The 20,872-nt window shown below is 43.8% G+C and overlaps 1 protein-coding gene across 1 annotated transcript; it reads left to right on the top strand.

Annotated features, from left to right (window-relative positions):
- The first annotated feature begins 4,196 nt into the window (after positions 1 to 4,196).
- On the top strand, positions 4,197 to 19,775 carry LOC118222334 (chromosome-associated kinesin KIF4-like). Its single transcript, XM_035407825.1, has 31 exons — positions 4,197 to 4,436; positions 5,309 to 5,441; positions 5,677 to 5,791; positions 5,919 to 6,097; positions 7,468 to 7,554; positions 7,668 to 7,834; positions 8,231 to 8,325; positions 9,044 to 9,163; positions 9,354 to 9,529; positions 10,071 to 10,132; positions 10,398 to 10,530; positions 10,834 to 10,892; positions 11,025 to 11,130; positions 11,509 to 11,613; positions 12,013 to 12,198; positions 12,489 to 12,592; positions 13,186 to 13,330; positions 13,623 to 13,733; positions 13,941 to 14,024; positions 14,480 to 14,593; positions 14,974 to 15,129; positions 15,372 to 15,469; positions 15,569 to 15,698; positions 16,150 to 16,320; positions 16,583 to 16,702; positions 16,868 to 16,945; positions 17,080 to 17,181; positions 17,552 to 17,734; positions 18,042 to 18,167; positions 18,262 to 18,366; positions 19,130 to 19,775. Exons 2-31 carry the CDS (start codon positions 5,319 to 5,321, stop codon positions 19,331 to 19,333), a joined length of 3,744 nt encoding a protein of 1,247 aa, XP_035263716.1. The 5' UTR covers positions 4,197 to 4,436; positions 5,309 to 5,318; the 3' UTR covers positions 19,334 to 19,775.
- The last annotated feature ends 1,097 nt before the right edge of the window (positions 19,776 to 20,872 follow it).

Here is a 20,872-nt window from a genome sequence, read left to right as displayed (position 1 = left end):
TGTCCCTATCACAGTGAATAAAAATCATAAAATCCTGCTGTGCAATCAGGATTTATTGTGGCATAGCTATGGAAACAAAAGCAGAAATGCAGATACTTCCCACACTGCTAGCTTCACCCCATTCCCGGTAATGGGAATACCGTAACCCCTCATTGAAAACACCTGGAGGCTATATCCTACTCATCAAATGAGGATAGAAAGCGTCCATAGTCTCATGTTTGTGTTTCATGAATCGGGTGTAGAACTTTACATAAACAGAACTCTGAAACTGTCTACAGGAAATTTTCTGTTTCTGCATTGCTGTTATAAAACAGGCTTTATAGGATTAGAGTTTTTATATTTAAGATACTATTGATTCCCAGTCCACACTCCATATGAATGGGTGGCAGTAAATGCACGATCAAAGTTGTTGGACAACTGCCAAAGAAGAGTTATGCATATACAGAGCTTGCATACATTCTTGGCCTAGGAGGAGAGATTAAACAAAATGTAATAATCATCTTCTGTAAAAAAAAACATTCAGGATTTACATGAGCTGTCTGGTGACCTTCCAAGAACAGAAATTACATGTTTTTTTAATGTAGTATGTCCCCATACTGAATTTAAAATCAAGAAGTAACAAAAAAGAAGAAAAAGAACAAGAAAAAAAGAACAAGAACAAGATTTTTTTGTGTTAGAGCACCCAGAGATTTATTCTGTTTTTAGACTGCTTTGTGTATGACCTTTTTGCATGTACTGACTCTGCCCTTTGGTTTCAAAGCTGGAAAACCGCTTGGCTGCCCAGCATTGTAAAGAGGGACTGTCAGCTGCATTGCCCAGGCACATTTCTGTGCTAGGATTTGGTTTTCCAGTCACAATTTTTCTGGTTAGCTGCATGTACAATACACCAGGTCACATAATAAATGCCCAGTGAAATTTCCCTGGGAACTTTCCTGCTTGCCCTATTCCTTGTTGCTTGCCCTGATCTTGATCTTGTATTATAACAGTGCTAACATATAATTTAGAAGGACAAGCAAGTTAGTTTTTTACAGGGATTGAAAACGAGATAATGTTTGTGCGAACAACAGTATTCCGCAAACTAACTGAATTTATACATGAAGTTTTGAGGCCATGTTATCATCAAAGTTATTAGGAATGAAATCCATTACTGCAGTTCTGTGTATTGATTGCTTCCTGTGTGGTGACACATGTACTTTGTGACTAGACAAATCAAACAGCAATTCTAAAAACATTATGAGAACATTACTGCTCCCAACTAGGGTGTGACTCAGTTAATGGATGTGTGATAAATAGGGTAAGCCATTGTTATCTGTTCTGCAATAGCTGACTATTCAGTGACCGGATACGTTGGGTATAGTCTATAGCACAATAACCCATAGAACACAGGTATTCATTTAGACTAAAGATTTATCCAGCGATGATCAAAGAGGTCAATTTATTCATGTTTACAAAGATACTTTTTTTTCTTCTTTTTTTTGGAATTTAAAGCAATTTTCCCGACTATGTTCTGGCTCCCAAATACAACAGTGGTGTCAAATCTCATATTTTAGGTCTACAACTACTTGATGCTGCACCCTTGATTCACTGATTGTTCGTAATTTCACCTACTCACCCTCTGATCAACACTTTTCAGGGAAGACATGTTTATGACCACTGTGGATAAGCAAGATCATCAGGGTGTCAGTTATTCAGAGTCTCCCTTGGAAGACAATGAGCACTTTAGTCAGGGATTTAAATGGAAAGTGCATCACAAGGGTGCAATTTCAGGCACTTCAGATGTCTAAGATCTGGATGCTAGGGAGGAGGGATTTCTAAGCTTCCCTAAATACTAATCAAGCTTTCCAAGGGGCGGGCTGACTGATCAGAATAAGGTCTGAGGAAATTGTTCCTGTGGGTGGAAAGTGGCAGTGAGGCTTAAAATAATTTTTATATTTATATTACAGTGCAATATTACAATATATTTCAGGGACAGTCTTGATTGTGAGATTTAAAAAAGGTAGTAAGTATAGTATAGCATGATAAATTTCAAGAGATAAACAGGCTTCACTGTTATTGAATACAGTGCCTTCTGTCTTTGTTTCTGTGTTGACTTGATCAATATTGCTATTTGTTCCATTGACAGGGAAGTGCTGCAGTTTAGCCCACTTATATAGAGAAGATGAGATGGGACATAGAAACTATAAATGAACAGGAAATTAATTTTGAGTCTTAATTGCTAATATTATACATTTCAAACCAGTGCAGCGCATAATGAAGATTGGGAAGGTACAAAGCCAGAGTTAGGTCTCGTTTTTCCAAAAGCCAGACACAGTTACTGTACAAGTGGCAATTATGTGCAGATTTGAGCTGTTAATTGAGGGTCCCACGTTGTTTAGCCGCGGGAGGCCGATCACTCAGAAGCTTCATGTCCTGCCTGGATCGGTGCCAATAATGGGGGCTGTCTGCAATGGCTGCACGCGTGTGCCTCCGGAGCGGCAGATGGCTTCCAGAGGACCGGCCCGCATTAGCATGACAACAGAGGGCCATGGAGAGGGACTCAGGTTGGATTTGGGTACGCTCTTGCTCTTTTTAATTACTGCTCTTCCCCAAGCAAAATGAGCCACACAACTTACCTCTACATAATCTACTGCCTCTGGTAACAAAAGCACAACAGGGGTCATAGTGTCAGCCAGACAGCATGCGTGGAATACATATGACTCTTTGGAAAGCACAAAGAGCCCTATGGGCCTACTACCCCTGCACCTGATTACATGGCACAGCTGATTTCCTGGCAATGAAAACATGAATAATTTTAGCTTGCTCTCATGTTTTCCTACAACATAGAAAAGTAAAAATAGAGTACATTATATGCAAGTGAAAAGCTACGTATAAGAGCTTCATTGATATATTCATTATATATCCTAACAGCAGATGCAATTCTAATATTTTGTTGTCATTTCTTCAGACCAAAATCCATGCAGAATGTCAAGCATCTATTTCTTCACTGAAGGTTCCTTTTTACTGTACCGAAATGCAACACTTAACAAACTGAACTTTTTTTTTTTAATCTCCGATTTTTAATGAATCCCTGCAGCAATATTGGATGTTTGGTATAAAACTAATGCTGGAGGACATCAGCTGGTGTGCACTGTGAATTGTTATTCCTTCAGTTTAACCTGGAAGCTATACCTTATGATAGAAACAACTTAGATATTTTCTGTATTTTTTAAATATAAATATTGTATACTTTAATGTGTCCACATGGAGGCGTTCAGATGCCTGAATTTGTACGCTAAAGTCTGCTATAGAATGGGATGTCCCATATACAGAAGCTATAAGAGAAATTTGTTCCTGTGGCAAAGAAAATTGACTTTTTAGCTGATTTTTTTTTTTTTTAGATCGAGCAAATTGTATTGAGATAAGACAGAATGCTGGGCTGTATCACTGAGGAGAGACGCGTACAGAATTTTGCAGCTGGACACTGGATGGTAATCAGGTGAACCACTTTATGTATAATGAAATCTGAAGCAATATTCGCTTCTCTGACACTGACCTTCTAATGAGATATTGAAAATTCATTTCTATTTACTGGTATTTCAAAGAGTGATATCGCCCCCAGCAGGATACGAGGTGTAATAAATCCTAATGGCACAACTGTCGGAAAGTATTAGAATTACAAAACGCATTTTAGTCCACTTTCCTATCTAGCGCAATGCTTATAGGACATCTAAAAAAGTGGAATTCTCAGGAACCGGGGAAAACTGCTTCTGTTTTCAATTTCCGATGAGCGTTATGATTTTGTCATTTGGGGATTTTAACCAACTTTAATTCTTGTGTTATGAAATTCACATGGCTTACACAGAGCCTGATAAGGAAAAAAATGGAAATAGGCCTACAAGGTTTTTTGCACGACACCGGCAAGCTAACCTGAATAACACCGGAGTAAGAAACCATTTTATATGTAAAATATAAAAGAAGAAGCGACATAATCTAGACTAGTATCCCTCTTACATAGACCACATTGTCTATCGAAGTATTAACAAAATAAGCATATTAATAATTGGCTGATAATAGTAATCTTATAATCGTTTTATAATTTGCTAAATAAGATACTAATATCCCTGGCTATGAATATTGCAATAGTTCAAAGTCTGTTTTGTTTTCCATTTCCTCCCTGGTTCAGTGACGTAAAAACGTGCACTCTCATTGGTTTCGGGTGGGAGCGGATTTTTTGAAAGTTGCGGGATGTTGTTAGCTACAACAGTGGATAGCAATACCGCAATACCGTCTAAATTTGTTGGAGCAAAACAGAAACCTTGTTGATGGAAGGCAACGCAAGAGTTAGATATTGAAATATAAAATAATAGCTAGCTACATAGCATTAACGTGGCTGATACAATTGTATCTATTCTAATAAAGTAGATTTTCTTTCGGATCAGAGCTGTAAAACGGATAAGGTAAGGACTTTGGCTAGTGGCTGGCAAACGTTGATGAACGCATTGCTAGTCAATGCTGGCTAAGAATCACAAGTTACTAGTAAACGTGAATGCTGTCTTCGTGTGAAGCAATTCAAGTTGGATGTCTAGCTAATTATATTGCACGATAAGCTTGAGCAAACACACCTAGCAAGCATTAGCTAGCCAGCTAGCTGTAGTGCCAGCAGAACTTCACTTGCTAAATGCAACACACTGGACGTGCCAATTTTGTATTGCATGACAGCTAACTTAGCGCTGAGAGTCGTCTTATTTGCTACTCGCAGCTCTTCATAAAATCAACGCGGATCCTACAGAAATATAAAACTCGCTGTTTAGACACGTGATGAATGCTTACTGCTAGGTAACTATTTCATTAACACCCCAAAAGAACGTTACGCGTTCAATCTAACACGTCTGCTGTGCACACTACATAGATAGCTGGCTAGCTAAATAGCATGTTATGTATTCGAAGTTCTGACGGCTGTCAACTAGACAACTACTAACTATTTAGATATATAACGCCACAGTTAGTAACGATAGCCAGTGTTTGCAGAGTTGACAGCTTTTTGATGGACTATCACTAGTGATGGGTAGATTATGATTAGGCTACTTTCCGCGTGTTGGCCGGCACGTAAAGTTTGTTTAAGATGTTTTTATACCTATGCGACCTACAGTGATAGTGCTATATAAAAAGTAGCATTAATGTTGGGAGCACAGTTTCTGCAATAGAAGTGGCGTAAGTTGCACCCCGATCACGATAACTAGGCCGTGCTATGAATGAAAACTGATGACTGGTCCACATCTTTATGACAGCTTCGAACAATGATCGACAGTTGGAAAACGTTTTTTTACAGGAATCCCAACATGACAAAGGATGATGAGAAAGTAATTCCAGTGCGGGTGGCCCTAAGATGCCGACCACTGGTGCCCAAGGAAATCAATGAGGGATGTCAGTGTTGTCTTACCTTTGTGCCTGGAGAAGCCCAGGTACGTATAATCATTAATGCTGGTGCGTGGTTGTTTTGTATTTATGAAATGGGGAAAAACGTGGCCTAATCTGACGTCAGTTCAGTAGAACCAATTAAACTACATTTGAAAACGCCAAATTTCATTCAAAACGTGATAGTTTACAACGGTAATGTTTGCAGTGCAACACCATGGAAAAGTAAGTACACTGGTATTCGTAGTGAGTTCGTAATTCCCATCTTCTGTTTTTTTCAAGCTGATCGTTGGCAAGGACAAGGCTTTCACTTACGACTATGTTTTTGATCCGACAACCGAGCAAGAGGAAGTGTTCAACACTGCTGTTTTATCGTTGCTGTCTGGACTTTTCAAAGGTCTGTTACGCGCGCGCGTGCTTACACACACACACACAAACCAATTAATGAACAGTCTTGGTCAACACTAGGCTTTCTCAGTTTTGGGAAACTGTGCTGTGAGGCTCACCCATGGTGCTCTCTGCAGGGTACAATGCCACCGTGCTGGCATACGGACAGACGGGTTCTGGGAAGACGTTTTCCATGGGAGGGACCTACACGTCTTCACAGGAGGATGACCCTTCTGTCGGAGTCATCCCAAGAGTCATCAAAAGGATCTTCCGGGAGACAGACGATAAAATGATGCTCACTGTGTCCTACCTGGAGGTGTGTGCTGTCACTGACTTTATTGTGAATGTATTGAAAAGGGATTTGTTTGTCAGGTAGAATAGTTTTGGTCATATATCATTTTAGTCAAACAGACAGCATGCCTGCTGTATAATGATATTAACATAAACGCAGTGGAGATATAATTCAGTGTTTTGTCACTGACAGTTTGTAAATTTGTAGCATTACATGCTAATACAGGATACGTGTGTGTAATAATATGTGCATAATATGTCACTAGATAATTACAAAATGACACTTGACATTTTGCGGACAAATTACACAGGGAGAAATGTACCTAGATTTTGACTAGTAGATCTAGTTGGAAAACAGTTTGGAAAAACATCCACATTGGTTTTCAAAGTACAGCAGCAAAACTGCTTATGTTAACCAATATGTCTAATGGACAGATTGTTGAAATTCTCTCATGGGCACAGATAGATCTTTTTTTGCAAATTATATTTCTTATTGTCTTTTTCCCCCACATATGGATAATATCAGTGAAAAAAATCCTTGCTTGTTTATACTACAGCTTTTGTTGAAACTGTAGATGTATTATATGGAGAGAACTGATGAACATTTCTGGTACGCAAACCACAATACAATACTGCAGCTGAACTTATCTGTCTAAATTGGCTTAATTTATCTGCCTTATGGTCGCACAGTCCATTTCGCTGAAACATAAATTGAACCCATCTTGTTTTGACTGCAGTTGTTTTTACAAATAAAATTTATTCTACTGCACTGCCAACTTAGTCCTAATATATGGCCAGAAGTGCCACTGCTGTGAACTTTTGAAGCATAAATTCCCCATTTTACATGTGCCGTTTGTGTGATTTAGCGGGAGCAAACGTTATTCTTCATTTGCATCCCGACTCACTGGCAGTTTTTCTGCTGTTTCTGCTGGGCCGCTGAGCAGGGAATTGTTTGCTCAACCGATGTTGCCTTGCTAGCTACATTTATTTTCAGTCTTCCTTGTTTTTGTATGATTTTGACCCTGTCTTTCAGAAGATTTGTGAGTGTAGACTGGGGAGGAATCACTGTTTGGAATCACAGTTGTTTTTACTTTTTCTTGTAGTAGAGAGCTAGTTACATCAGCAATAGACTATCATGTGACTTGTTTCTGGATTGTATCTGGATAAGATTTTACCACATCGCAATTTCACTTGGTAGTCAGATGCGTCTCCAGTTAGCCAGAGTGAAATCCGATTGCTATTTTTTGCGTAAAATCCAAAACTGACAACCCTCTTCCTGTTTTGTGCCCCCTCTTGGAGAGCAGTGGATAGCAACAGTGTTCAAGTAGTACTCAATACTGATTCCTTCTTCGGTCCTTTAAACATAGTAAACCCGGATTTTGCTTTGCATGTCAGATTTATAATGAGGAGATCCTGGACCTGCTCTGTGCCTCCAAAGACAAACCGATCAGCATTCGAGAGGACCCTAAGGAAGGCATTAAGGTGAGCATGCTTGGGAGCACGGGAAAGTGATTGGTTTGTTCGGACTGGAATAAGCTGATCTCTTGCGAGTGATGACTTCCTGATCACATGCTCCCTGTGGGTGGGGCCCACAGATTGTGGGCCTGACGGAGAGGACGGTGTTCAGCGCCTCGGAGATGGTGGGCTGCCTGGAGCTGGGGAACTCGGCCCGAACCGTGGGCTCCACCGCCATGAACTCGGCCTCGTCCCGCTCCCACGCCATCTTCACCGTCACGCTGGAGCAGCGCCGGGGCGCCGATAGGTCAGTTTTGGCACCTCCCACGCCAATTTAGAGACGCGCAACAATGCTGAGAGGCCAGTCGTTCTGCTCCCACACCCTCTTCACAGGCAATTTAGAGTAGCACAGCAATGTGCTGACAGGTCACCGGTCTTGGTCCTGCACCGTTATTATGCTGCACAACTCTTCAGCAGCAAATGATCATATATTTTTTGTATGTATTTGTAATCCTTAAGTGGTCCAACAGCTGGATCCCATCAGTAAAGTTTCCATATACGTTGGACACAAGTGATACCACTTCACACCAAAACCAGGAGGTCTGTTTTCCCAGTAAATGGCCTGGATTAACAGATACGCTTCATGTGGTGCCTGGCTGCACTCTTCTTAAATGTGAGTGTTGTGCTTTCCTCCCCTGTGCAGAAGTGACACGGTGGTTTCCAAGCTACACCTGGTAGATCTGGCTGGCTCTGAACGGCAGAAGAAAACCAAGGCGGAGGGTGATCGCCTGAAAGAAGGTGAGCTCCCTCTCCACTGTGTCAGATCAGGTGGCCTTTAGGCGGGAGTTTAACTATGTCTTTGGGTGTGCCCTCTGCCCAGTCTGGTACTCATAAAAGGCATACTCTGACACTGCATTTCTCTCTGTGCTATCTGGAGGCGTTTCTGGAGACGGTACGTGAGTTCAATGTCTGAATAAATCCACTGGTAAATCATCCCAAAGGTTTGACATAATTCCTTATCGCTAGAAATTCAATTCCAAGAGCGATTTCTTTTCACAGTCATTGGAGGCTGTCTACTGAGGTGTGGGAGTTGTAGATCTCTTAAAATCCACATCTGAGCTGTCGTGTGAAAATCCCTCTATGAATGTAAATTCAATGAGAGATGTCTGTCCTGAGACTGAAACTGTTTTGTGGAATGTGCCTTCTGTGGAATGAATATTTCTCATGGTCTAAAGACCTAAGCCACTGATCTTCATTCCTTGTCCTGGAGAGCCACGGGGTCAGCTGCTTTTTTTGTTACTCTGCACTTAATTGAGCAATTGAAGCTGTCAATTACACAGTTCATTTGCCTCACTCGGTTTCTTGGGTCTGAACTGCTTACTGATATTAAGAAAACAATGACCAGCAGACCCTATGGCTCTCCAGGGCCGGGAATGAAGATCACTGCCCTGAGCAGTAAAGAGGGATTCTGAGGGAGGTAATCGCTGGTCTGGATTGATGCCCGTCTCTGTTTCAGGCATCAGCATTAACCGCGGCCTCCTGTCTCTGGGGAACGTCATCAGCGCCCTGGGAGACGAGACCAAGAGGGGCACCTTCGTGCCGTACAGGGACTCCAAGCTGACGCGTTTGCTGCAGGGTGAGCGTCTTTCCCTTCCTCTTCATTTTGCATTTTACTCTTCAGCAGAGAATTCAGCATTTAGGTGCCTTGCATTTCAGGAGTTGAAATGAGTCTACCAGTGCATAGGGTTCTGAGGCATTTCAGGTCTTATGTGATGCAGGGTTTGTATAATGAACCACCAATAGGAATCTCCCGTTGGTTTTTTCAGATTCTTTGGGCGGTAACAGCCACACCCTGATGATTGCGTGCGTGAGCCCGGCCGACTCCAACATGGAGGAGACCATCAACACGCTGCGCTACGCGGACCGCGCGCGCAAAATCAAGAACAAGCCCATCATCAACGTGGACCCGCGGGCCGCCGAGCTGCAGAAGCTGAAACAGCAGGTGCGTCGGCCGCACCGGAGCAGCGATTGGCCTTCCCCCTTTTTAACTGTTCTCAATGGCCTCGCTTCAACTGCCATTGTACAAGTGCGCCAATCCTACCAGGAGTACATCTTCACACCCAAGTACTATGTCCAATACCCCATGGTTCTGAAATGTAGTACCTGCACAGGTATTGGTTGAGAGTTCCCTTACTTTCTCTGCAGTCTGCATTAGGAAATAAAGGGCCTAGTAAAGATGTCGGAGGAAAACTGCGACTGAGTGGAGTGCGGCAGCTGTTTACGGCCTCCCTCTGAGGTGTAGTAACGGAGCTTTAACAGCCTGTCTTAAAGACAGCAACAAGAGGCCTGGAGGTAGAGCAGGCAGCATTATGAGGGAGCTCTAAAGAGAGACTCTGATTACAGAGGGGCGCAAATTGCATGAATAAGTATGGGAGTAAAAGGAGCTAAGACCTCCTAAACTTCCCATGACAGCCCATAGACTGCTGCACTCCAGTTAACCAAAAGCCTTAACTTACAGCCGTTTCCTTCTGTTGATCTGGCAGGTCCAGGAGTTGCAAGTGATGCTGCTGCATGCACGTGGAGGAGTTACCCCAGTGCTTTCTGGGTAAGTGGTAACCAGATCATCAATGCCACTTACTTAAAGGCCAGAAAACCTAGTTGTGGTTCACACAGTTTTCAGCATGACCATGACATGGAAATTCTGTTGTGTTGTCTCTCCTTTTCTTACATTAACTCTTGCCAATGCACTGAAAATATTAATCTTGCATGTACATTATGCTAAAGCTAGCTGATTTCATTTGCGGGTTTACAGTCTATTTTAGCGGAAAGTGCCCTAGAGCTCTTCCACATTTTCCTCCGCTGCTCTGCAGGTCTGAGCCTCTGGGGAACATGTCGGAGATCCTGGAGAAGAACTCCTGTCTGCAGGAGGAGAACACCAAGCTGAGCCGAGAGCTGAGCGAATCGGTGGGCCAGACTGCCCAAATGTTTGAGAGGATCATCCTGGTCAGAACCTGCCCTTCCGTCACGTTGCCTAGTGACAGTTACACTCTACACCTCCCCACACAGCACTGCAGGGGGCGATAATCACTGCCTTCACCAACTTTGTATGGTGGAGAAACATCGAACAGTCGTCTGTTAGAGCCTTCTACACCAGTGTATGGATTATATTCATTCATACGCTATCAGGATTTCAGGGATAATAAATTGGTCCATGGGGTCAGTTGGGTTGAAGGTTACTTTTTGGTTTAACTTTGGTTTTGGCTTGATTTTTGATTTAACACGGTCACTTTCCTTGTGCTTCACCAGACTGAACAAGCTAATGATAATCTGCAAAGCAAGCTGGAGGAACTCAAGCGACACGCTGCGTGAGTGGACTTCTCGCTATAACTGCTTCCTGTTAATATGAAACGTTTGTGAACTGATCCATTCAGATGCATTTATCAGGCAAATGAATGCCCTCCCCATTTGCTGCATGTTGACTGTGTTTCTCCCTACAGTTGTAAGGTTGACCTGCAGAGGGTAGTAGAGAGCCTGGAGGACCAGGAGCTGAAAGAGAATGTGGAGGTGATCCGGAATCTTCAGCAGGTCATTGTACAGCTGCAGGTACCTTCCTCGCTGGAAACGAGAATTTTCCACCATAAAATTTAGCCTTCTGTTCTTTACACTCAATATTTAACTTTTTTGTTCTGACAGACCGTACAAGTCTTTGGCATACTCCACACATTTATTGAATGTTTTGTTTTTAATGTGGTGGGGTTACGCATTAAAATGTACCAAAATCTGAAAACCTTTGGTAAGTCAATTTTGGAATAACCTACTCGTACTCCGTGTTCCCTTGCAGTCCATAACTGTCAAATTTCAAGAACCGTAAAGCTTCAAGAATGTTATAGGAATGTTATTTTTAAAAAGCATCTGCACACAATTACGGAGGACACTGAGCGATCTTGCATCTGTGAGTGCTGAAGATCTGTCTGTCCTCAGGACGAAAGTGCAGGAATCGTGGCGTCCATAGAAGCCACGCACTCCGAGGACGGCACCCTCCTGGATAAGGAGGGGGAACAGAGACCCCGGGAGGATGCATCAGGGGTGAGTGTTATCGGTGTGCCCACTTTGCTATAGTTGCACTGTGTCCGTTATTTGAGTCATCGTGGCATATAAACCGGGCGTACGCAAAAATACACAGATTTCTTGTTTGTGATGATTACTATTATTATTTATTTCTACTCTTTTATGTTTGTGTGAAACATTTTGGACTGCTTTTTGCATGAGTATTATTATTATACTAATATTCTGTTTAATGTTTACATCTTTTCTACTTGCACAAATGTGTAATGTGATATTTTCCTTTTGTCATGCAGTGATCTCAAACCACAGCTCTGTTTCCTGCAGTGTGCATTTTATGTCATTAAGTCTTACCCCACACACAGCCCCTATTGAACGAATTTACAAGATTAGCATGTTGTTATCCTCTCCCTTCATACCCAGGCTCCCAGTGTAACGATGGCAGACAAGAACACCATGGAGTCCTTCACTACCCAGCATGCTCTGCAGCAGGCACAGATGTCCAAGGAGCTGCTTGAGCTAAATAAGGCTTTGGCCCTGAAGGAGGCCTTCGTCAAGAAAATGTGCCAGAACGACCACCAGCTCGAGCCTATGCAGAAAAGATATCAGGTATGGCAGTAGGAGATGCCGATAGGAAGATTTGTCATGCGCTGTTAATAATGGTAATTCGCTGTTTGTATTGGGCTGGACCGAGGACCTGCCGAATCGTGTAATATACTGTCCAAGGGGGCTTCCATCCAAGAGCTTGGTCTGGTCACTTTAAAGCACTTTCTTGGTTAAGACGTCCGTGGAAGTATTAGATGGGTAAAATTAAGAGTTTGATACTGCCAGTGCAAGAAGCTTGAGGAGCCTGTTTGAGTTAAAGACATGAAATTGGTCTTCTCTATAAACTTGCATAGGAGAACATGAAGGGCCTTCAGACAGCTGTGGGATCACTGCAGAAGGAGAAGGAGGAACTCATCCTGGACCTCCACGCCACCAAGAAGGACGTCACCCAGACCAAGTAGGACAAAGCACTTTGACTGTTTTCAGTTACATTACATTACATTATAGGCATTTAGCAGACGCTCTTATCCAGAGCGACTTACACAACTTTTTTTTTTTACTTAGCACTTTACATTGTATCCATTTATACAGCTGGATATATACTGAAGCAATGCAGGTTAAGTACCTTGCTCAAGGGTACAACGGCAGTGTCCTTACCCGGGATTCGAACCTACGACCTTTCGGTTACAAGCGCAGTTCCTTACCCACTGTGCCACACTCCGTCCTCCTGCCAGTTAATGGCAGGTTAGCAGCTTGTTCATCGCTGAGAAAGACTGGAATAGACTATCCCAGTTTAGTTGCGTACTCTAACCTTGTGTGTCTAGCCAAATAACTTTAGTGCACTTAAAATGGATTTATGCTCATCTTCCACTGCAATTCTGTTTTTTAAAGTGCAATTTGAAGTCTCAAAGAAGAGTTTTTCATTTTTGAATACCCAGTTGTATTTGTAGGCCCGTACCATCTCTGCAAATCCTCCTTCTGTTAATGTGGACACACATTTTGCACACCCATCCATGCCAAAACAAATCATGTTTGCCCCCCCCCCCGCAGGCTCAGCGATCAGCGCAGGCAGCGGCTGCAGGAGCTGGAGGCTCAGATCACGGAGCTGAAGAAGCAGCTTCAGGAGCAGGCCAAGCTGCTGAAGCTCAAGGAGTCGTCCCTGCGCAACGTGACCAAACTCAACCAGGAGATCCAGGTGAAGGCCGCTGGAAGAGCTGAGCCTTAATGGTGTAGGAAACTGGGCCTTTTTAAGAGGCAGAAAGGATTGTACGTTTTTGGACTATTGTTCTGAATTTGTTTGGTAGGAGGGAGCAACTAATATAATGGTTCAGATAATGGCTCTGTAGTGGTCAGTATTATTACCTAAGGCTCCAGTGAATTAACCTGCGTCGCCTCACGTGGGATATAACTCACAGCTGTAGGAAGGGGCAGTGAAGACTAAATGTGGGTGCGGGGAAAGTGGCTCACCTGTACCGTGTGAATTGTAGGCCATGAAGTCACAGAGAGCACAGCTGATGAAGCAGATGAAGGAGGACACTGACAAGTTCCGTCTGTGGAAACACAAGAAGGAACGGGAGGTTCTCCAGCTCAAAGAAAAGGTGTGTGTCTGTCTCTCTGTCTGCATCTGTGTGTCCGTGTGTATATATGCATGCACTCTGGGTCTTCACATTGGCAAGCCATTCATACAACTTGTGTTCCCACCATACACTGGAAAACCCATTCAATTTTCTCTTGCTTGTGTAGAATATGCTGTTACTGGCATGTAGGGCTGATTTGATGCCTTTTCCTGCTTTGAACACCTGCAGGACCGCAAGAGGAACTATGAGATGCTGAAGCTGGAGAGGGACTTCCGGAAACAGGCCAACGTTTTGCGCCGCAAGACCGAGGAGGCGAGACCACTTTCCCTTCTTTCCCTTTGTCTGTTTGCTGTCACACTGCTGGTGTGCAGGGAGAGAGCTCAGGGCACCACGACATGGCTCTAGCTCATCTTATTCACAAACTGGATGGGATCCCTTAGAGCCTTGGGAAATCTTCTACCACTTATGATTGATATCTGGGGTTACTGTGAAGGCACCCGGAGAATAACCGAATGAATGTGTAAAATATATTACCCTATGTGCGTGTGCGTGTGTGTGTGTGTGTGGGGTTGTGTGCATGCAATGAGAAATTAGGGTTGTGATGTGTAACAGCAAGTAGTTATGTGTATTGAAGGTAAAAAAAAAAAGGTGTGTGTTCCACGTGAAGCAGTGTGAAAGATGTGTGAACTTGACATTTGAAGCATCGCGGAATATGAAACGGGGTTGTGTGCGAGAAGTGACAGAGAGGCTAACATGTGCGCTAACAGGCTGCAGCAGCCAACAAGCGCCTGAAGGATGCCCTGCTGAAGAGGAGCGAGGCGGTGGAGAAACGAAAGGAGGTGGAGAATCGAGGAATAGAAGGGGCTGCTGGGAGAGTCAAGGTATTCTCACACCAAAATTAGGGAGGGGGTTTCATGGCATATGTGTATAGTGTGTACATACTGCATGTGGCAAGTTCCCAAAGCAAACATTTACCTCCATACTTATTTATTTTTTTGTGTTAGGGAAACTCCTGTATCCCTCCAGAATAACTGGTGTTAAAATAGTCCAGCTGTTTCTTTATACCATATGACTACTTAGTTCTTGTATAAGTTAAAGATGATGTATTCCAATGGCCATTCTAAAGTCTGTCTAAGCCTGCACAGATGCACCACTTATTACTTGTCTGTTGTTCTTAGTGAATGCTATTGTCCACGCTATGCTATCATTGATGTTTTGGTTTGGCTCCTCCTGCTGCTCCTCCTCGCTGCTGGACCCACAGAGCTGGCTCCTGAACGAGGTGGAGGTGCTGGTGAGCATGGAGGAGGCGCGGCGCCACCTGCAGGACCTGCTGGAGGACAGGAAGATCCTGGCCGAGGAGATCTCCCAGCTCAAAGAGAGAATGGAGTCGGGGGAGCAGCCCGCTGCCAAAGTCCGAGTGAGTGTGGAGGGAGAGACCCTTCCCCCTGCCAAACTTCCCTGAATACCAGTGCTGCTAAAAGCGCAAAGTCAGCATTGGCACTGTAGCGTTCAGTGTTTTGTCGGTGGATTGTGTTGCAGGACAAATTTATATTGTCCTGCAACACAGGACAAATGTGTTGCAGGACAAATTTATATTGTTTTGGGCAGTCAGATAGAGCTAATATGAAATACGTTCCCGCCGTCTCCCCTTTCCCCCAGCGCCGCACCTTCACCATCGCTGAGCTGGAGAGCCAGGGGGAGGAGGAGGTCTCCCTGGGGAAACAGGTGAAGAACCTGGAGATGGAGATGGAGCTCAGGTCAGTTTTCCTACGCGCCTCTGAACGAGCCGAGCCGCCGGCCCGCGGAGGCGCTAGCGTGGCTAACGCCCGCGTCCCTGTCCCCTCCGGCTTTGCCAGGAGCGCCCAGATCACGGACCTGCAGCAGAAGGTGCTGGACGCCGACGGCGAGGAGCGGGTGAAGCAGCGCTGGGACTCCGTCAACACCATCGTCGAGGCCAAGTGCGCCCTCAAGTTCCTCATGTCCGAGGTCAGCGAGAGAAGGAGGGGCGGCGGCCGTGATTGGCCATCAGTCTGCAGCTTTTCTTGCTGTCTGTCAAATGTGTGGACAGAATAGCCAAGATAGGAAAAATATAGTTCCACAGTCCTTTGAATATGCTGCAGTAGACATTGTGAATTTCTTATGTTCTTGCATCATTTTATGTCAAGTCAAAGGAACAAATAATGAAGGTGTCATTAATTGTAATATTTCTGTCTAATTACGACTTTGGCTGCAGTCAACATTTGTCCTTAGCTTTTAAGATTTAAAGCAAGAATAATTTTGTCAATCGCAATTATAGTTTGGCAAGTTAAACAATCAGTAAAACAAACTAATCAGAATTTGTTTATGAAGAGAATGTTAGGATTGCATTAAATTAAAGTTAAGGAGAAATGCTGATTTGAAAACAGTCTTTCTTACTTGGACCGTCTCTCCCGTTTAGCTGGTGTCAGCAAAGCTCCTGAGCACCAGACTGGAGAGCGAGCTTAAACAGGAAAGGGCCAACTACTGTGACCTGCAGAGGGCGCTGTACGACGAGCGGAAGCTCATGTCCACCATGGACATGGAGCACCAGAGCCATCTGGTGGAGCTGGAGCAGAGACACCAAGAGAAGGTGAGTCACAGATCACACATTCCATGACCAAGCAGAGCACTTGGCAAATTGCAATGTGTCCAGTAACTGTGCTTTCACCCTTTGAAGCGTAAGTTTTTTTGGAATGTTTCTAAGTCAGTGTTATAGAACTCCACTGCTTTCAATTAACAGTAGTGATGGTTACATCAGCATTAGAATGTTCAGCTAAGAATATTCTAATCACATATTTGTCACCTTAATGGGATAATAACCTGTCAATTTAACTTCTGCGTTGTTTCCCCAGGTTCTGTATCTTCTCAGTCAGTTACAGGGTAAACCTGCTACACTGGAGGAGGGGGGGAAGGAGGGAGAGAGAAAGATTTCATCAAGAGAGCACGAGTTACTGCAGCGTTTAAAGTTCCAGGTGAGCCGAGCGAATCTCGCTCTCGCTCTCGTCCCCCTCGCACACATTGCACGCAGTCGTTTGAACTTGCATCACGTGTCTCCTCATTGGTCTTTGATTAAACAGACCTGCAATTTTGCTTGATGTCATTGCTTTGCTGACAAATGTGGGGATGACTGTTGACAGGAGGAGGAGATTGAGAAGATGAAGGAGCTCAGTGAACAGAACCAGCGGCTGTTGACTGAGAATGGCTGGTACAGACAGGTAATGCAAGCTCTCAGCTATTAGTTCCAAATTCTGCCATTTTGCAATTCAGAAGTTGATCTACAGTACGTGGGTGATCTTCAGCACATATGAATACTTTCATTGGCGTTTATTCTTTCATCCACTGTGCACAGAAACTCACCTTTCTCCAGGTGACCAGTGGGAAGAAAATGAATAACCTGTTTGTGGAACCAGGTCAATCCCCAGACTCATCCTTTGAGTTCGTCCCTCCTACGGTGAGCCTGTACCATGTCTGTGCATTCTACACTTAGAACCCTCGCGCATTAAAAGCTCTCAGTCATCTGCATTCAGTGAGGGTTAAAGACCCACTTTCAGCTGTTTCCGTACCGCATAGCCCTCATTTAAGTGTCTCATGGCAAAGACTCCATTTTGTGTCAACACAGCCTTACATAATTTGCGAGAGATCGGCGCAATCAGTGCTGTGGTCTCGGCTGAGCCACTAAATGCTTATGGTGGCATTGTGAAAGCAGGGGGACTGCGGCGCTGCAGCAGTGCTGAAGGAGAGCCCCTGCCTGTCCTCAGCTGCTCTGTGTGGGAGCGTTTGAGTGATCGCGTTGCCGTTCGATTTTGCTTTTGGTCCGTCAGCCGCCCTTGAAGCCCAAAGGCCGCTGCATCCCGAAAACCAGAGTGCCCGTTCTGGCCCACGCCGCTGACCTTGAGGTGCACGTGTCCCCTTCCGACTCGGACCAGGAAGAGGAGACGGACAAGGGGGTCCCCCAGAAGAAGAGAGGACGCCAGTACTTCCGGAAAAACTCCTCGATAACAGGGGTATGATGAGCGAAAGGACTCTAGAGCAAGCCGTTGAACTGGGCTCAATCAGAAATATCTGAAGTTATATGAATTTTCATGCTTACACTACAGTGGTCACCCAAAGACCACACACTGTAGCGAAGGAAAGATCTCAACAGGACACCGGTGGCTTTGATAATGGAGATGGTGTCGCTATTAACCCTCATAACTGACGCATTAAATTTTATTCCTCGTTCCAGTTAATGAAACATTCCCTGGTGGTGCCAGTGAAATCAGTGTTGTAGACTGTCTTCTGCAGTTGTGTGGTCATCTCTCCTTTCTGCAGTGTGCCTCTAATGGTTGCTGTGGCAACAAGCTTTGCTGTTGTCGCTCTGGCAAGATGAATTGCGGGGAGAACTGCCAGTGTGACCACAGGGAGCGCCGCGTCGTGGAGACCCGAGCAGCCAACGCCGTAAGCAAGAATTCTGCTCTGCTTTAGCCCGCAGTCCAGTTTTTAAGCACTTGCTGTCTGATATTCAAATATTTAACCTTACCAATGACTACAGGACACCAGTGAAATGGGTGAGGCATTCACCCCAGAAGACCCCACTGCCGTTGGCTCTGGGGACTCCAGCTTCTTCAAGCCGCCCTGTGTCACGCCCACTATGAAGGTGAGCTCACTCCATTATGGTTGGGACGCATTTCCTGTAGTGTATTTCTTTATCGACATCAGTGTGTGCCTTTATAAATGCCACAGCAAATACTTACACACTTTAAATAATGGTAGTTGGTAAACATGGCCTGCACCTTCCTCAGTTAGATTAGGCTATCCACAATATATCCTACAGTAGCTTTCCCAACGCCCCAACATATTCCCCCCTAGACCTGTCCATAATACCAGATTTTGTGAGCTCAGATACTAGGTATTCAGGTAATCACAGAACTCCTCTTCAAAAAGCCTCGTAAACCAGCAAGAATAAAATAAATCTCAGCTGACATTATTTTCATCCTTATTTACTAGAGAGGATGCGAGTGCTCCATCATCACCATCAGGACGTGAATTGGACATTCTGAATTAATATCAACCAGTATTCGCCTGGCCATAAAGGCCTATGCAGATATCTGACTCTTTTACATTGTAGTACAAACGCAACCTGCAACCACTTTTATGGTTTTTTTTTTTTTTTTTTTAAGTAGATGAGCACAGATATCAAACAACTTATGAAGGGGAAGAACGGGGGAGTGATGCAGAGGTTCGAGGTAGCCAGTACAAGTTTCTGTATGCAGTTGAACCTCTGCTACAAGGTTGTGTACACGCAATAGGAGCGTTAGATGAGCTGTAGATGGTAAGAGGTTGTGAGCTGTATGCTTTGTGGTAAGTAACACATAGTATGTGCCTGGCCATGGCATGTAATATAATGCATATATTCTCAGGTGCTGAAGGAGATCTGTGATATCGGCCAGCTCCAAACTGACCTAAAGCTGGACAGAAAGCCAAACACAGTGGATGAGGAGGAAGAGGAGGAGGATGATGAAGACGAGTGGAGATCAGCCAGCTTCCTGAGGAAGAGGAGACGGGTTCTGGCCTGCCAAAACGGCTTCTTCTCAGCGTGCACACCCATCAGAGAGGAGGTGTGACATCCCAGTGCCACGCCCGGTTTAGCTAATAAGGGCCCCACTTTTGTCACTGTAAAATTAGTTTTCTTTATCTGACGGTACCGTGTCTTGTCTTTTTGCATGTTGAAAAAAATATGTATCTATAACAACTGTAATATAGGTGTCCTTTTGAGTCTCGTTTTTTAAGCTGCCTAATAACACTGAATCGTCTTATTAGAAGACTGCAAGCTGCAGTATACTGTTGCTGGGATTATGGTGATAAACTAAGAGTAACACTTAAAAATGCTCTCTAATTAATGGATTATGGGACTTTCTCTCTTGAAATGTATATTGAAGGTACTGTGTAAATATTTTTAAAATTAAAATCCTAGGGTCTAATGTCTAGTTTTTTTGTTTACTGTATAGGATCGTAGCAGTCTTTAAATGTGAACTGGTTCAATAAAAGCTGGTTTTATATGCTAAAGTCCTGCTTTCCCAGTTCCTATGGACTTGATGTTGTTTTTGGGGTAATGATGTAGAGTGATGTATTCAAACAAAACAAATGCATCTGTTCAAATTAGCATAGCATTCAACCTAAAGTAGTGGACCATGATAGGTTCGACATATTTGTGACTACACAGATTAGGCTTGTACATGCATGTTTCCAACTCAGATTTCAGGGAAGTATGGAGAAGCTCTCCATCTACAGAGGGTCCCCGCTGGGCTGTGCCACAGCTTGGGGGTTTCAACTAACTGGGGGGAAAATATATATAAATTGGTTTTGACTGGCCTGCATCCAGTTGTGATTAAGTTTCAACTGGCTGAGTTTGTGTTTCCGGCATTGCCTATCCCAGTTGTAAGGTGAACCAGGAGGCTAGCCTAACTGTTTCAATAACTTGTTATTAATAAACATCCACAGAATGGATGTTACAGCATTTCCTTTTGGAAAAAAAACGCCTCTCTCATTACGCAGTCTGTGGGTTCTTCTTTACCTAAGCGTTTGGCCAGCTCAAGCAGAGTCTAAGCACATATTGCACAATTACAGGATTATAAGAAATATGCTGAACAAAAATTCATTTGACAAGAAAAGATTTAGCTAACCAGTATAAGGTCCCTAATTCATAATTCAATAATAATTAGAATATTATCAGTGTCCACCTGCAACTGGAGATTTAGAAATGACTTGCTGCCCATCTCCCTGAACAGAACATGGTGTGCTGAACACCCGCTGTTATTCCACTCTTAATATGTAAGTCACAGGAATAGTTTGTGGTCTGGTAAAAATGTATTGTGCGTGAAACTAAGTTAAATTACTATAATTGTTTATTTTATTTATCTATGAAAATAATTTTTTTTAATGCTTAGGAGTTTGGCCTTTTCTGACATGTCAGTGACTATGGGACACTTTTCTCTCCTTGCCCTCCTGGTTTAAGTGGCAGACCGAGCTTGTTGTTCAAGTGTGTTTGTTTCTCAGCACTGGCTGTTATGCATAGATTGTCTTGCACAAATTCCGGCCCACTTATTAAATAAGGCTATCAGAAATAGAACAGCAAGTCCTCCAAATAATTGTTTAGGCTTTAG

The sequence above is a fragment of the Anguilla anguilla genome, chromosome 3 (assembly GCF_013347855.1).
Source record: "Anguilla anguilla isolate fAngAng1 chromosome 3, fAngAng1.pri, whole genome shotgun sequence".
Classification (NCBI taxonomy): Eukaryota; Metazoa; Chordata; class Actinopteri; order Anguilliformes; family Anguillidae; genus Anguilla; species Anguilla anguilla.
Note: the sequence above shows the minus strand (reverse complement) of the source record. Positions and strands in the feature narration are given on the sequence as shown.

What these genes read in the sequence shown, in the direction of transcription:
- LOC118222334 (XM_035407825.1), top strand. Translation starts at nt 5,319, where the DNA reads ATGACAAAGGATGATGAGAAAGTAATTCCAGTGCGGGTGGCCCTAAGA. An exon ending in AGGTCATTGTACAGCTGCAG is followed by an intron (nt 11,131 to 11,508) that starts GTACCTTCCTCG and finishes GTCTGTCCTCAG; the next exon opens with GACGAAAGTGCAGGAATCGT. An exon ending in GGGCTGCTGGGAGAGTCAAG is followed by an intron (nt 14,594 to 14,973) that starts GTATTCTCACAC and finishes CTGGACCCACAG; the next exon opens with AGCTGGCTCCTGAACGAGGT.